We start from the raw sequence: 16,199 nt of genomic DNA, 5'->3' as shown, positions 1-16,199 counted from the left end.
TGGCTTGGGGAGGACGGATACACTACCACCCAAAACCAGTAGAAATTAGTCAGGAAGTTTCGACCATCTGTAGCAGAGTGCCATAGAGAGTATTTAAGTAAATCTAAAGAACCAGGTGAGTGAATAGTGCCCGGGTCCACCACAGTGCATTGTCAATAAATTCGATGATTTCACAGGGGAACCATTTTGTATAGCTAAGAAGAATAGCTAGTGGAAGGCAGCGAAGAAGGATTATTTAACATTTGCCATGGTAACCATGTCCGAAAGAATTTATCATGTGAATAAGAGTCCCAGCTGGACAATTCCTCCATCCTACAGATTTCCTGAACTTTTTTGGTCCATTCATCAATATGAGGGGGGTTCTTTTGTCTCCAGTGCAACGAGATCAAGTGTTTGGCTGCGGCTATTAGAAGAGGGAGAAGGTCATGTTTTTTTCGGTTTGTATGACTTCGTGGGAAGTGACAGTAGAGTTTCTTGGGGTGTTAGGTTGTGAGTTATCAGTCCCAATTGACGGAGTCGGTCGGAAACGTCTTTCCAGAATTTTGTGATAGTTGGGCATGACCAGAATATGTGTGATAATGAACCCTTTGACTTCATGCATCTCCAACAAAGAGGAGAGTCTGAGAGGCCCAGGTGATAGAGTGATTCGGGGGTTCTATACCATCTGGAAAGGACTTTAAAAGCATTCTCCTGTAACAGGACACATCTTGAGAACCCATGTGAGTGTCCTAAAATTTGATTTGATTCCTTGTTGGAGAGAGATATGTTTAATTCAGACTCCCAGGAGGATAGGTATAAGGGTTTGAAATTAGTGTTTGGGGAAATTAAATTATGGTATAGTTTAGATATTAATTTAGAGGGTATGGGATTAAGTTTTAGTATAAGTTCGAACCAAAGCCAATCTGGGTTGTGTTGTATGTTTGACTTTAGATTGGACATGATATGCTGAACGTGGTGTACTTGTATGAAGTCTCGGGGACGCTTCTTGGCTTCACATGGCCAATTGTTGTTACAGTTAATTAGATTAGAAAGCAAATGAGAAACTGGGAGATTCGGTAATGAGTCCCAAAGGTCAAATGCATCTACATATTTTGGATCAATGAGCCAAGGTACGACCCCCAGAGGCATGCTATCAAAAAAGAGACAGTATGGCCAGTTATTTGGGATCAGTTTCCTCCTAATGGACAGTGTTGTGCTAGTTATTTCTTCAAGGGAATTTTTTGGGGGGATGGCTGAGGTCCAGAGGTATTTCTCAGCTCCTTTTCCCAATAGTAAAAGTTCCAGATTAGGTGTTTTATGGGAGGGTCTGGGTTTGGTGAGAGATATCCACCTGGCCAAGTGGATTGCCCGGTAGTAATTCTCAAAATGTGGAAGTCCAAGACCCCCTTTTTTTTTCGGGAGTGAGAGGATTTTGAATGGGAGTCTAGGTCTTTTACCCTTCCAGACATATCTTTTGACCATTTTATTGATTGCCGTGAAGAAAGTCTTGGGGAGAGGTATAGGAATCATGTTCATTGGGTAGAATATCCTTGGAAGGATATACGATTTGATTATGTTTATCCTCCCAATCCATGAAATGTATGGTAAAGGCCCCGTCTCACATAGCGAGATCGCTAGCGAGATCGCTGCTGAGTCACAAGTTTTGTGACGCAACAGCGACCTCCATAGCGATCTCGCTATGTGTGACACGTACCAGCGATCAGGCCCCTGCTGCGAGATCGCTGGTCGTGTCGGAATGGCCTGGACCTTTTTTTGGTCGTTGAGGCCCCGCTGACATCGCTGAATCGGTGTGTGTGACACCGATCCAGCGATGTCTTCACTGGTAACCAGGGTAAACATCGGGTTACTAAGCGCAGGGCCGCGCTTAGTAACCCGATGTTTACCCTGGTTACCAGCGTAAATGTAAAAAAAAAAAAACAGTACATACTCGCCTTTCGGTGTCCAGGTCCCTTGCCGTCTGCTTCCTGCTCTCACTGACTGCCGCCGTACAGTGAGAAGTGAGAGCACAGCAGTGACGTCACCGTTGCGCTCTGCTCTCGCTGTACGGCCGGATCTCAGTCAGAGCAGGAAGCAGACGGCAAGGGACCTGGACACCGAAAGGCGAGTATGTACTGTTTTTTTTTTTTTACATTTACGCTGGTAACCAGGGTAAACATCGGGTTACTAAGCGCGGCCCTGCGCTTAGTAACCCGATGTTTACCCTGGTTACCCGGGTGCTGCAGGGGGACTTCGGCATCGTTGAAGACAGTTTCAACGATGCCGAAGTCGTTCCCCTGATCGTTGGTCGCTGGAGAGAGCTGTCTGTGTGACAGCTCCCCAGCGACCACACAACGACTTACCAACGATCACGGCCAGGTCATATCGCTGGTCGTGATCGTTGGTAAATCGCTTAGTGAGACGGGGCCTTAAGTCATAGGTTTGAAGGAGTGTTTGAAGGTTGTCCAGGAGGGGCTCAAAATTGTGTTTGTATAGAGTGTAGGGGTTTGCAGTGAGAAAGACACCTAGGTATTTCAATTTATCTGTAAGCCAATTAAAGGGGGTAGACTTTTTGAGATGTAGGGTGACCTCGTCTGGTAGTGAGATGTTCATGACTTCTGACTTGTGCATATTTACTTTGAAGTTGGAAACTACTCCAAACTCCTCGAGAAGTTTCGAAATAGAGGGGAATGCGGACTTAGGGTTTGAGATTAAGATCATAAGGTTGTCAGCGAAAGCAGCTGTCTTAAATTCTATATGATCCACGGTTAGACCTCTTATAGATTCTTCTTGTCTTATTTTCTGTATTAGCGTCTCCATAACCAACACAAAGAGCGTTGGGGAGAGAGGGCAGCCCTGCCTGGTCCCGTTTCTTATCCCAAAAGAATCCGAAAGTAACCCGTTGACTCTAACTCTAGCAGTTGGAGTTGAATACAGAGTCATGATGGCATCAATAAGAGGTTGTGGGAAGTCAAACTTCTTTAGAGAGCATACCATATAATGCCAGCTGACTCTGTCGAAGGCCTTCTCGGCGTCAGTTGATAATAGAGCCAACGGGATTCCGGAGCGTCTGGCATGTGAGATGGCTAAAAGGATTTTTAATGTGTTGTCCTTCCCTTCACGACCTCTGACAAAACCCACTTGGTCAGGGTGTATCAGGGAATCAAGGACACTATTGATCCTAGACACAGATTCTTTTACCTGCCAATGCTTATAAAGTCACAAAAGAAACAGGGATAATATTTGTTGGAAATGGCGATAATATTAATTTGGCAACCCGTCTGGTCCGGGGGCTTTATTACTCTTTGTCAATTTAATAGCAGTCCTAATCTCCTCGTCAGTGAAGGGAGCGTTAAGACATTTTAGCTGGTCTTGGGATACTCGGGGTAAATTAATATTTTGTAAATATTGATCAATCTACGACTGAGATGGTTGAGGAGTTTGAGGATCTCTATAAAGAGGGTCTCTATATAGATTATAAAGTTGGGTATAGTATTGGGCAAATAGGCCTGCTATCTCCGTGGGGTTCCGAACATAATTTCCATGAGGGTCTACAAGGTGATCAATTCTGGTTTGCATTTCGCGTTTTTTAAAAAACTCTGCATGCCAGTAGGGCTCCAGCTCTGTCCCCAGTTGCATAAAATCTCGTTTTCATTTTTTTTTAAGATTATATGCATAAATAGAAAGGAGATTTTCTCATAATTTAAATCTAAACTTACATGTAGTTTCTGAGTTATCAAAAGAAGGGTTGGATTTATTAATTAGTTCTAATTGATGGAGTTGCGTTATTATCTTATTTCTGCTCCTCTCTCTTTTCCGTTTCAAATAAGACGCCTGTTGAATGAATATTCCTCTAATGACCACCTTATGTGCTGACCATAAGGTCTCATCTCAAACCTCCCCCACATCATTAATGTTAAAGTAATGTGAAAGTTCTGATTACAGTTTTTCCATCCCATGCTTGTCAAGGACAAGAGAGGTATTTAATCGCCACCTAGAGGATGGGTTTGTGTGGTGTGGCAGGGCAAGTATCAAGGTCACTGAGGTGTGATCCAACCAGGAAATTAATCCAATTTTTGCTGAGACACATCTGCCTAAGGCCTTACTATCGACTAGAAAATAATCCTGTCTACTGTAGGTCTGATGTCGAAAGGAATACAAAGTAAAGTCCCTTTCGGTGGCTTGAGAATATCTCCAGTAATCATGTAAATGGAACTTGCTAATCAAAGGTTGTAATTCTTTCCGGAAGTAGTTCTTTTTATTAGAACAATCTACAAGTCTATCTACAGGAATATTGAAACGTGTGCACATACCCTCAATGAGGCTCTTAAGGAAGTGCGCAGACTCTCCATATCCCTTTTGTGAGAGGTACATTACACTCCTGCTCCCCTGTGTCCACTGCACCTCCCACCATGCCATGTGAGGAGTGAGAAGATCCAGAGGGAGATGCAGGCACCATTTTACCTGAACTCCTAGCAGTCTTCCCTCTGGAAAAGAAGTCCTCCAATCTTGGTGGGGATCAACGTTTCTTGGTTCTCCCCCTGGTCATCATGCGCCCAGAGCCTTCAGACACCTGCAGCCTGTGTTATGGAGGTAAGGATTCTGACTGGAAGCTGCTGTGTGCCGGTGTTAGGACCACAGTCTCAGGAGCCCTGGAGTTCTGCAACTGCTGCCATCTGAATGCAGGCCACGCCCCCTGAAGGGTTAGCCTCTTTGTAACAAGGACATCATATATGTTTCCTCTTGAACTTTGTTAGGGTTTTTTTTCTGGTCAGATTGTTCAAACATATTTATTATATATATATATGTACAATATATATATATATATATATATATATATATATATATATATATATATTGTACATATATATATATATACACTGTACATATACCGTATATACTCGAGTATAAGCTGACCCGAGTATAAGCCGACCCCCCTAATTTTGGCACCAAAAACTGGGAAAACTTAATGGCTCGAGTATAAGCCTAGGGTGGGAAATGCAGCAGCTACCGGTAAATGTCAAAAGTAAAAATAGATACCAATAAAAGTAAAATTAATTGAGACATCAGTAGGTTAAGTGTTTTTGAATATCCATATTGAATCAGGAGCCCCATATAATGCTCCATAAAGTTTATGATGGCCCCATAAGATGCTCCATATTAAAGTATGCCCCACATAATCCTGCATAAAGGTTAATAATGGCCCCATAAGATGCTCCATAGACACATTTGCCCAATATAATGCGGCACAAACGTTGATTATGGCCCCATAAAGATATTTGCCCCATATAGTGCTGCACAAATGTTGATTATGGCCCCATACAGACACTTGCCCCATATAGTGCTGCACAAACGTTATGGCACCATAGATGCTCCATACAGACACTTGCCCCATTTGCTGTTGCTGCGATAAAAAAAAAAAAAAAAAATCACATACTCACCTCTCCGTCGCTCATGCCCCCGGCACTTTCAATATTCACCCGCTCCATCTTCAGCGTCTTCTGCACTGACGTTCAGGCCAAGGGCGCACACTAACCACGTCACCACGCCCTCTGACCTGGGCGTCACTGCAGAAGATGCTGAAGACAGAGCGGCGCTGGAACGAGGAGCAGGTGAATATTGCGCAGCGCTCCCCTCCCCGTTATACTCACCTGCTCCTGGCGCTGTGCAGTCCCTGGCTTCCCCGGCACCTTCTTCCTGTATTGAGCGGTCACCGTTACCACTCATTACAGTAATGAATATGCGGCTCCACCTCTATGGGAGGTGGAGCCACATATTCATTATGGAATGAGCAGTACCTTGTGACCGCTCAGTACAGGAAGAAGCTGGGGCACCAGTGACCTGCAGGGACCGCGCCGGGAGCAGCTGAGTATAATTAGACAGCCCCCGCACCCCCTCCCCTGCCGACCCCTGGGTATGACTCGAGTATAAGCCGAGAGGGGAACATTCAGCCCAAAAAAGTGGGCTGAAAATCTCGGCTTATACTCGAGTATATACGGTATATATATACATACTAGATGGTGGCCCGATTCTAACGCATTGGGTATTCTAGAATATGTATGTATGTATATATATAGCAGCCACATAGTATATAGCACAGCCCACATAACACAGACAGCCACGTAGTATATAGCACAGCCACGTAGTATATAGCACAGCCCACGTAGTATATAGCACAGCCACGTAGTATATAGCACAGCCCACGTAGTATATAGCACAGCCCACGTAGTAAATAGCACAGCCACGTAGTATATAGCACAGCCACGTAGTATATAGCACAGCCACGTGGTATATAACACAGCCACGTAGTTTATAAAACAGCCACGTAGTATATAACACAGCCCACGCAGTATATAACACAGCCCACGCAGTATATAACACAGCCCACGTAACACAGACAGCCACGAAGTATATGGCACAGCCATGTAGTATATAGCATAGCCACGTAGTATATAGCAGCCACTTAGTATATAGAAGCCACTTAGTATATAACACTGCCCATGTAGTATACAGCACAGCCAAGTAGTATATAATACAGCCCACGTAATATATAGCACAGCCCATGTAATATATAACACAGCCCATGTAACACAGACAGCCACATAGTATGTAGCACAGCCACATAGTATATAGCATAGCCATGTAGTATATAGCAGCCACTTAGTATATAACACTGCCCACATAGTATATAGCACAGCCGCGTAGTATATAACACAGCCCACGTAATATATAGCACAGCCCACGTAATATATAACACTGCCTACGTAGTATATAACACTGCCCATGTAGTATATAACACTGCCCACGTAGTATATAACACAGCCACGTAGTATATAGCACAGCCACATAGTATATAGCACAGCCACGTAGTATATAAAACAGCCACATAGTATATAACACAGCCCACGTAGTATATAACACTGCCCATGTAGTATATAACACAGCCCACGTAGTATATAACACTGCCCACGCAGTGTATAACACAGCCCACGCAGTGTATAACACTGCCCACGTAGTATATAACACTGCTCACATAATATATAGCACAGCTGACATAGTATACAACACTGCCCATGTATATAGCAGCCACGCAGTATATAACACAGCCCAAGTACTATATAGCAGTGTGGGCACCATATCCCCGTTAAAAAAAAATTAAAATAAAAAATAGTTATATACTCACCCTCCGGCGGCCCCCGGATTAAGGCGAGGCATTTAGCGATGCTCCTTGCGATGCTCCAGTCACAAGAATGCATAGCCCAGAGCGTTGCGAGGAACGGGAAAGGTGCCGGAAGGTGAGAATAGCATCAATAGTAAAAAGTTCGTCACATAGGATAAATAGCAGCGGACTGTTATAACGCTATGTGGGTGGCGGGTGCTGACTGGGGGGGGAGTATGGAGGGGGCACTGAGTGCAGGGGAGTAGGGGGCGGCCATTTTGCGGCCGGGCTGTGCCCATCGCTGATTGGTCGCAGCCAGCTCGTCGCGACCAATCAGCGACTTGGGATTTCTGTGACATATAGAAAGACAGACAGATAGACAGAAAGACGGAAGTGACCCTTAGACAATTATATAGGAGATATCACACTTGTGGGGTCACACTTGTGACAAACTCACACGAGTCTTGCACCTCAATGCCCGGAACTGCCGCCTGCACTCGAGACCGGAGTGTGCGGCTGCATGAACTTATATGGAGCGGTCCTAGTGCCAGTGGCAGTGCCGGGTGTTGAGGTACGAGACTCGTTTCGTCACAAAACATTTCACTCTCGGGCTAAGCCTACAATTTATGGGCAGGTAGAGCTGATTACGGCCACCTGCAAGGTCAATGGCCCTACCTGCTCCATAAATTGTTGGCTTAGCCCGAGAGTGACATGTTTTGTCCATTGTTGTAGACTGGTGGCCCATAAGTGGCATGTACAGTAGAGTAGGACCCATCAGAGGGAGGTCACCTTGCCATGGTTGATGGGCATACATGAATTGGCCAATTTATGCGCAAAGAACCTTCATTTTCATCTATTACTGTAAGTTTTGTAAAAAAAAGAAAGTTTGAGAGGTATAATCTATATAGAATATTTTAAATGTTTTTCTGTATTTTCACATGGCCTAGATTCATGCACATGTGCTGCTGTGTTCTTTTTTGTCTATATAATGCAGTTTTGCAGCGTTCACGTGTTCACATTATGAGTACTGGTTGTTTTTTTTTGTCCATCTATACATCTATCTATCTGTGTGTGTAAACATTATTCTTCAATGGAGTATGTAAATGAAGAAGTTGGACAAGAAATGACATCACAATTATTTTTTTTGTTCAATAATAGATCTTTAGTTAGCTTTCAAAAACGCATAAAAATCTGCATAAAAAAAACACATGAAAATCAGCATCAAAAAGCACATAAAAAACGCATCAAATCCACACCTGCGTTTTCTGCCAAGAGTGGAAGAATCTGCACAGAAAATTCCACAGGAAAATCTGCAACGTGTGCACATACCCTTAGGGTGCCAAACTCCGCTTTCAGGAAGGGAATTGTTAAGTGCAAAACTAGTCCCCATTTCCCCTCATTTCTGTTCTTTTTTTATATCACTGTTTTTCTGCGCAGATGTGTGTGCATTTACAGTATGTCTGTATGTATTGGGTTTTTAAACTAGCTAAATAAAGAGAAAACTTTTTAATGTTTTTTTTTTCTTATGGTTTACATGTATAAGGTCCCCATAGGTTGATCACTGTGGTTGTTGATTGAGGGGACAATGTGGAGGCTCATATTTTATGTACGGGGCCATGTGGTGAGTCATATTGTATATAGGGGGATGACGGCATACTTAATTCTGTTCGATATTAAGTCATACAATTATTAATAACTTTTTTTTTTTATAATATACAGTAGCGATCAAACATTGAGCATGTTTTTTTTTTAAAGTGTGAGTAGTACTGTCTGGTTGTTGTGATGCCATTTTCCTGGTGATAAATTGAAAGTACATGAAGTTGTCATCATGCAAAACCTTAATTTTAACCAAAATGCTTTAGAATATAGATATGGACATTGAATTAAAGAAAACTGACTGCTAAACGTTTTGCATATACAACATAGAGAGTAATTCATTGCTTATAATGCCATAGCTTAGTATTTTGTAGCATAATCTCTTGCTTTAATTACTGCACCACACTGATGGCCATTAAAGCCACTAAGGTATTCAAGAAGACATCCTGAGGGATCTTGCCCCATCCATTCGCAGATCTGCAAACAATTCTTTATTGCTATGGGTACGGGCCCCAACTCATAGCCCTAACTCATCCCAAAGGTGCTTTATAGGATTTAAATCAGGCGATTGGCTCGGCCATTGCAACACGCAAACATTTCTCTTTGCTAACCCATTTTTTACTAAATTGGTTGTGTGCTTAGGATCATTGTCTTGCTGGAATTTCCAGCCCCTGCCTACTTTGGTTTTACAATGTGGCAGCATGATATTCTCCAGTATATTATTGAACATGGTAGCATTCATATTTCCATCAATTCTATGTAGAGGGCCAATGGCAGATGCAAAAAAGCACCCCCAACCATCAACCATGACATTGTTACCACCATGTTTCATTGTAGGTGTTTGGCACCTTTCATCATTACATTTTTCAAATGGGTGGCACATATAGTGCTTGCCATCACTACCAAGCAGATTGAACTTGTTTTTATCTGACCACAACACATTAGACCAATCTGACTATTTCTATTGGTTGTGTTCTTTGGCAAACTCAAGTTGAACCTTCTTTGCAGAGATGAAAGACTTCTTGACTGGAACTTGTGCATTCCATCCTATTGCTCTTAGCTGTCGCACCACAGTTTGGCGACTCACTTTGACACTAAATTCTTTGCTCATTTTGTGCGAAATCTGTACTGTACTTTTATGAACATCAGATACTGACTTTTTCTTAATGATGTGATCAACTTTGGAGGAAGTTTTCTGTAATCATCTACTTCTAGGTTTGTCATCTGTTCCATAACCTTTTTTTTCATTCTTTATTATACTTGACACTTGACTCTGAGAACAGTTGAATTCCATAACTACCTCTTTTTGGCTTTTGCCTGTCTTCACTCTAATAATCATACTCTTCCTGACATCTGGTGATAAATTTGACTTTGTCTATGCCATTTTTTAACCTAAAAATACATATGGAGAAAATTTTTTTTGACTACCATTGACAACTGAAAAATTTGACAAGCCATCACAAAATATGCAAAAATTTGGCAAAGCAAATGTTGAAATCTAACACATAAAGGGATAAAACAATGTCAAACACAATTTTCATCCATATAGCTGACAACCATTTGCTTCCATTTTACTAAAATCACCAGGAAAATGACACCACAACAACTAGACAGAAGTATCACACTTTTAATAAAACACAATGTTTAGCCGCTATTGTATTAATATTGAGCAGAATTAATTTCAGTCTGTTGGTTCGGCCTGAACAATAGTCACGGTCTGTCATGTGGCCCCATGGGAAAATGAATCTCCCACCCCTGCTCTATTTTGTATAACACTATGTTAAGTACAGTGCTGTACATGATGGAAACATTTACTGTATTGTTTTCCATCTACAAATGAGCACCAGAGCATCTGTGTGTAGTGAAGTAGTGTGTAGTGATGGGTGAATTCCTGGATGTTTGAGCAGGCTGAACAGTTAGAAAAAAGTTTGGTTCAGGTACCAGAACAGTACCCGAACCTGGACCCCATTCGCATGAATGGGGTCCCGAACATCCAGTGTTTACCATGCTTTCATATGCACTGCCTCTGTTCGGCAGTAAGATCAATACCTCCATTCATAGAGCTGTGATTCACATACTGACAGCAAGAGCCTGCAGCTGTGAGCAGAGGTAAAAAGTTTATCTCCAATTACAGACATTGGCTGATAGGACTACTTGTAATGATTATAAGGGATAACTCAGGAGACTCTTTCCATGGAACAAGACAACTACAGGACACAGTTTTATAAGTGGTAAAGTCTATATTATCACACAGTGATTCAAAGAGGTACAGAGAGAAACTCAAGTCCACAACACTTGGTGTAAATATTAAACACAGCTTAACAGTCTATAGGAAACTTCAGAGGAAAATGCAATCACGCAGAAAGTCTATGAAGCACAATTATTCTTGAGGATACTTGACACGAATAAGTCCTTGGTAGTCCAAACACAGATAGATATGCTTATAAGGCAGTTCAAATAATATCTTAGCACAACCAGGGAGGCCTGGGTAAAAGTCTCAGGTTTAAGCAGAGCAGCAACAGCTTACATGTCCAGCAAATGCAGATGGAAACAAACACAAGCAGCCAGATGGAGGATTACTGGAAACCGATGTATGCAGCAGAAACTCAGAGCTGAGTAGCAGGATCTCCACACAGGTTCACAGGAGCAGGTGCAGGTGCAAAGCCAGGGAGTCATCAGGAGCTGGATGCAAGGCAGAATACTCTAGCACAGACTAAAGGCTGGGGTGGAGTTATATAGCAGGAAGACACAGTGCACATGAGACCAAAGACGTCATCTTGGAAAAGGGCTGTAATGCACAAAAGGTAATCAAAATGTTCAGAGTCCTGACACTACTACTCCCATCAGCCTACGCATGTTGTCGCTGATAACAACGAGAACAGGCAAAGGCTGATGGAAGTATTCATAAGCTTGTGCATGCGATATTAATAAATACATTTTAAAAATGACGTGGGTTCTCCTGTAGTTTTGATAAACAGCCAGGCAAAACTGAAAGCTGCAGGCTGAAACCTTCAGCTGTCAACTATAGCAAGGCTGGTTATCAAGAATAAAGTTGTCCTCACACTTTTTTAAAACAATTATTTAAATAAATAATTGTAAAAAACAGAATGGGGTCCCCCCAGACAGCTGGAGGCTGGTATTCTCTGGCTGGGGCTGGTAAGGGGCCATGGTTATTGCCCCCCCAGCCTAAAAATAGCAGCCTGCAGCTGCCCCAGAAAAGGCACATCTATTAGATGCACCAATTCTGGTGCTTTGTGCGGCTCTTCCCACTTGCCCTGTGGTGGTGGCAAGTGGGGTTAATATTTGTGGGGTTGATGTAACCTTTGTATTGTCAGGTGACATCAAGCCCACAGCTTAGTAATGGAGATGCATCTCTAAGACAGCTATCCATTACTAATTCTATAGTTATATTGTAAATAAACAAACAGTCTGTATAAAGTACTTTATTTGAAATAAAAAAACCTCTGTTTTACCCTCCTATTTAACAATAACAAACACAGTTATACTCACCTAACGCTCATTCCATTGAAGCTATCGCCTCCTGTAAAAAAACAGAAAATAATAAACAACCATAATACTCACCTAACACCCATCCCATTGAAGACATCATCTCCTGTAAATAAACAACCATATCCATTACCTGTCAGACATTCTGTCCCATGCTGTAATCCATGTCTGCGATAAATAATTTTTAACCTGGACGATGCGACCATTCAGGCTAAAAGCTACTGGAGAATTTTCAGCCTCAGTGACTAGTGGTGATGTCATGGGGGTTAACACAGGTCACTGAGTCTGCCAATGAACTGCGGTGACGTCAGTGAGATCACTGCCAAAACTAGTTCTGAGCTCAGTGAGTTCACCAATGTTCACCATGAGAACTTTGAACTGTGATGAACTCACTGAGCTCAGCACTAAGACTTTTTTTTCTCATGGTGCTGGCGGTGATATTACTGAGGTCACCATAGTTCATTGGCAATATCCATGGCCCCTTATCAGCCTGAGAATATCAGCCAGCCCAGCTGTCTGCTTTAGCTTGGCTGGTTGTCAAAAATGCAGAGAATCCACACCATTATTTTTTTATTTATTTAAATAAATATAACCACCCTTGCTAAAGCTGACAGCTAAGTGTTGCAGCCCACAGCTGTCAGTTTTGCCTGACTGGTTATCAATAATAATACGGAACCTACGCTATTTTTTTTTACATTTATTTATTCATATCGCAGGTGCCAGCTGATGAATACACCCATCACTGGTGCCTGCTTTTGCTGTTATCAGCGACAGCAGGCATAGGCTGATGGGAGCAGTAATTCCATCGGCCGACGCCTGTGATCAGAGGTAAACTTTTAACCTCTGGTCACAGCTGCAAGTTCACGCTGTCATCTGACAACATGGCAACTTCAGCGCTCTGACCGGTGGTAATGATCTTACCACCGTTCAGAGCCACCAGTGCGAGAAATACCCATTGATCGGGGTGCCGAACCCGAACAGTAGCTGCTCGGTACGAACCCCGTACTTTAGTGTTCGGGTTCACCCATATTTACCTGTGTGTTACTCATATGACCTATCACATGATTTATCAGGGGATCATGTGACATGTCACGTGATACATTGGGTACCTGGGGGGGCCATGCATTCCACTTTGCCTGGTCGCTGGCTACTTTTAATCCATCCCTGGTGCTCATTATCTTATTGCTGCTATTATATAAATAGTGTTTAACATGTGTGAATACTTTACATTTTAGGATGGATGCATGCTGGATACCCAGTCATGTGTCTTCAACAGTCAGTCAAAGACTTCACAGATCTTAAAATCATAAAGAAAGATGGAATGTGGGGTCCCATACATGAACTTGGGCACAATCAACAGCAGCATGCTTGGGAATTCCCTCCTCACACTACAGAAGCCACATGTAACCTGTGGTCGATATATGTACATGAAAATGTGCTGGGAATCCCCAGAGATAAGGCTCATAATGATCTGAAACCAGAGAAAAGAGATGCCAGTATCAAAGAGTATTTGAAGAATGGGCCAAAATTGGCAGAATGGAATAAGTGGACTGCACTTGAGACTTATCTGCAGGTAAGACACAGAACTAATTTCCTTTCTTTATAATTTATTTTGCTCTCTATAATAACCACATCAAATCACTAAAGAAGCCATCCTTACTAACACATGGCAAAAATACCAGTTCACTGCAGGATGTAGACAAACTCCAATGATATATGATGGCGCTAGCACAGTTACAAAATGTGGATGAATGTCCACTCACACACCTACAGTATTACCCATGAGGGCTGTGGATGTTAATACTTAATATGCATTCAGATAAGGTGCCAGTCATACGGTAACCTGTAGCTCACTATGCTGGCTAACAGTCTATTGATTATGCAATACTACTTGATCAGACAGGTTCTATAAGGGTACCCCACAAGTATCGCAACCCTCTTTTCCCACAACAATATTTCAGGGCTTATGGTGACTAGGGATGAGCGAATTTGATCGGGTCCCTGCTTATTCGGCAAGCTATAACTATAGCGCCCAACAAACAGGCTCTCCATGCATGTGTTGTGTCTGTGAATCAGCCGTGACACATGCAGCTGTGGTGCCGAACAGCTGATCAGCCGGGAGCTCCAGGTTTGGGGAAAACATGGATGGTCACATAAGTGAGGTGTGCCAATAGGCCAGTCTGAAGAAAAACTTTTTAGGCCACATTTAAAACTGTGGGTATTTGGAATTAATTGAATTGTGCTGGGTAGTGCACTCAAAAGTATTGACGCAGCACATGAGAATTCTTGGTGACAGGAGTGGGATGTTCGGATTATAGAGGATGTTAGTTTTAGGTCATTAGCAGTGAGGAGGGCATGGGTAGGGTGGTAGACTGAGATGAGGGAGGAGATGTAGGGTGGTGCTAATCCGTGGAGCACTTTGTGGGTCAGAGTGATAAGTTTTAGTGATGAGCGAACTCGCCACTACTCGGTACTCGCCCGAGTATCACTATGCTCTGTGTACTCTGCGAGCACCAAGTATTTCCGGGATTATTCGGCGGAAGCTCAGGTCTCCTCCTTAATTTTGGTGCTTTTTAGAGTGCCAATCAGCATGCAGGGATTGTCTGCCATGCACTGTAATACCGCAGCCATCTTTGTTGTGGTATTATAGTGATTGGATGGCCGCACAGCATCATCAGGTCTATAAAAGACCTGGCACCACCCTGCTCGCCGCATCCTGCTCTGGACTCAGCTAGTGTAGGGAGAGCTGATGATGAGATAGGGTCAGATTCTTACATTTATTAGTTAGTGTGAGTCTACTAGTGTTCAATCCACAAATCCTGATAAACCAAAAGTCCTTTTTAGGGCTAATTCGGGGGGTACATAGATTGCAGTGCAAGGTAGGCAGGGGAGTCTATGGGCACATATCCACATCAGTGCAAGGCCTGCAGGCACTCTATTTGAGTATATAGATCTCACTGCATACATCCAAAATCTCCATTCCTGTCTGCTGCTGCGTATTTTATATATACGTAGCTGTAGGTATCCGTAGCAATTTTTTATTTTTTTTTGCACCTTATACCTGCTAATTTTAATAGAAAGCAATCCAGGGTCCTGATGTACCCTGATGAAGGAGTGCGTTACACTTTGAAACGCGTTGGTTAGTTTTGGCCCTATTGAGGTTCTATAGGCCAGTGACGTCACACGCTGCTTGTCAGTGTCGGACATTTTTTTCTCCATGCATCCAGGGACGCCACCGGCCGGGACGTCTCTGGTGCTGCACGTAATAGCGGTAACTCTCCACCTTCTGTTACCAGCACCAGAAGGTGCGCGTGTACCCTCTGGAGCGTACAGGGATTTTTCGGCCCCAGCTAGCAACGACGTGTGTGAGTCTTGTGCTCCGGTCCTTTGGAAGGCGGCAAGCTTCTTAGCAACCCGTACATGCCTTCGTGCACTAGGTATGTAAACAAATTGTCAATAAGTATTCAACTGCATCTGTAACTATATTGTGCAACAGGATTGTAGCATACGTGGGCGCAATACAAGGAAGTGTTGCCTTTTTGTGTATAAACTATTTGGTGGGCACGCATACCAGTGTTATGTACGGGGTGGTGCTTATGACCTTTTAGAGCAACAGAGTTGCTAATTTTGGGATTAGCCTCAGGCACTCGTAGCGCGGTATTTCTTACTATACATTTGTATTGAACTTTTAAAATATTTCAGTAGTCCATTTAAAATGGGCAAGGCAGGGGCAAGGGACGTGATGCTGATGGTGCATGCAGAGGATGAGGCCATGGCCAAGCTGAAAGTGGGCCACAAGAAAGACCCACATCTTCTCGCTCGATCTTCCTGTCCCTGTTTCTAGGGGACCACAGCACACCACTATTGAAGCCAGAGCAGTGTGAAACATTTGTTGGTTGGATAGCTGTTGTGAATTTGGATTCTGGGCTCCCCCGGTGGCTACTGGTGGAATTGAACTGGT

General features: G+C 43.1%; 1 protein-coding gene across 3 annotated transcripts in view; it reads left to right on the top strand.

Annotated features, from left to right (window-relative positions):
• Nucleotides 1-16,199, top strand: part of LOC143775760 (TRPM8 channel-associated factor homolog) — a 164,099-nt gene that overhangs the window by 124,077 nt on the left and 23,823 nt on the right. For all 3 annotated transcript variants that reach the window (XM_077264282.1, XM_077264281.1, XM_077264283.1), the window contains one exon: nucleotides 13,474-13,811. In XM_077264282.1, coding sequence (XP_077120397.1) covers nucleotides 13,474-13,811 — 338 coding nt within the window. The remainder of the gene's footprint in view (nucleotides 1-13,473; nucleotides 13,812-16,199) is intronic.

The sequence above is a fragment of the Ranitomeya variabilis genome, chromosome 5 (genome assembly GCF_051348905.1).
Source record: "Ranitomeya variabilis isolate aRanVar5 chromosome 5, aRanVar5.hap1, whole genome shotgun sequence".
Classification (NCBI taxonomy): Eukaryota; Metazoa; Chordata; class Amphibia; order Anura; family Dendrobatidae; genus Ranitomeya; species Ranitomeya variabilis.
This window is presented reverse-complemented; position numbering and strand designations above follow the sequence as displayed.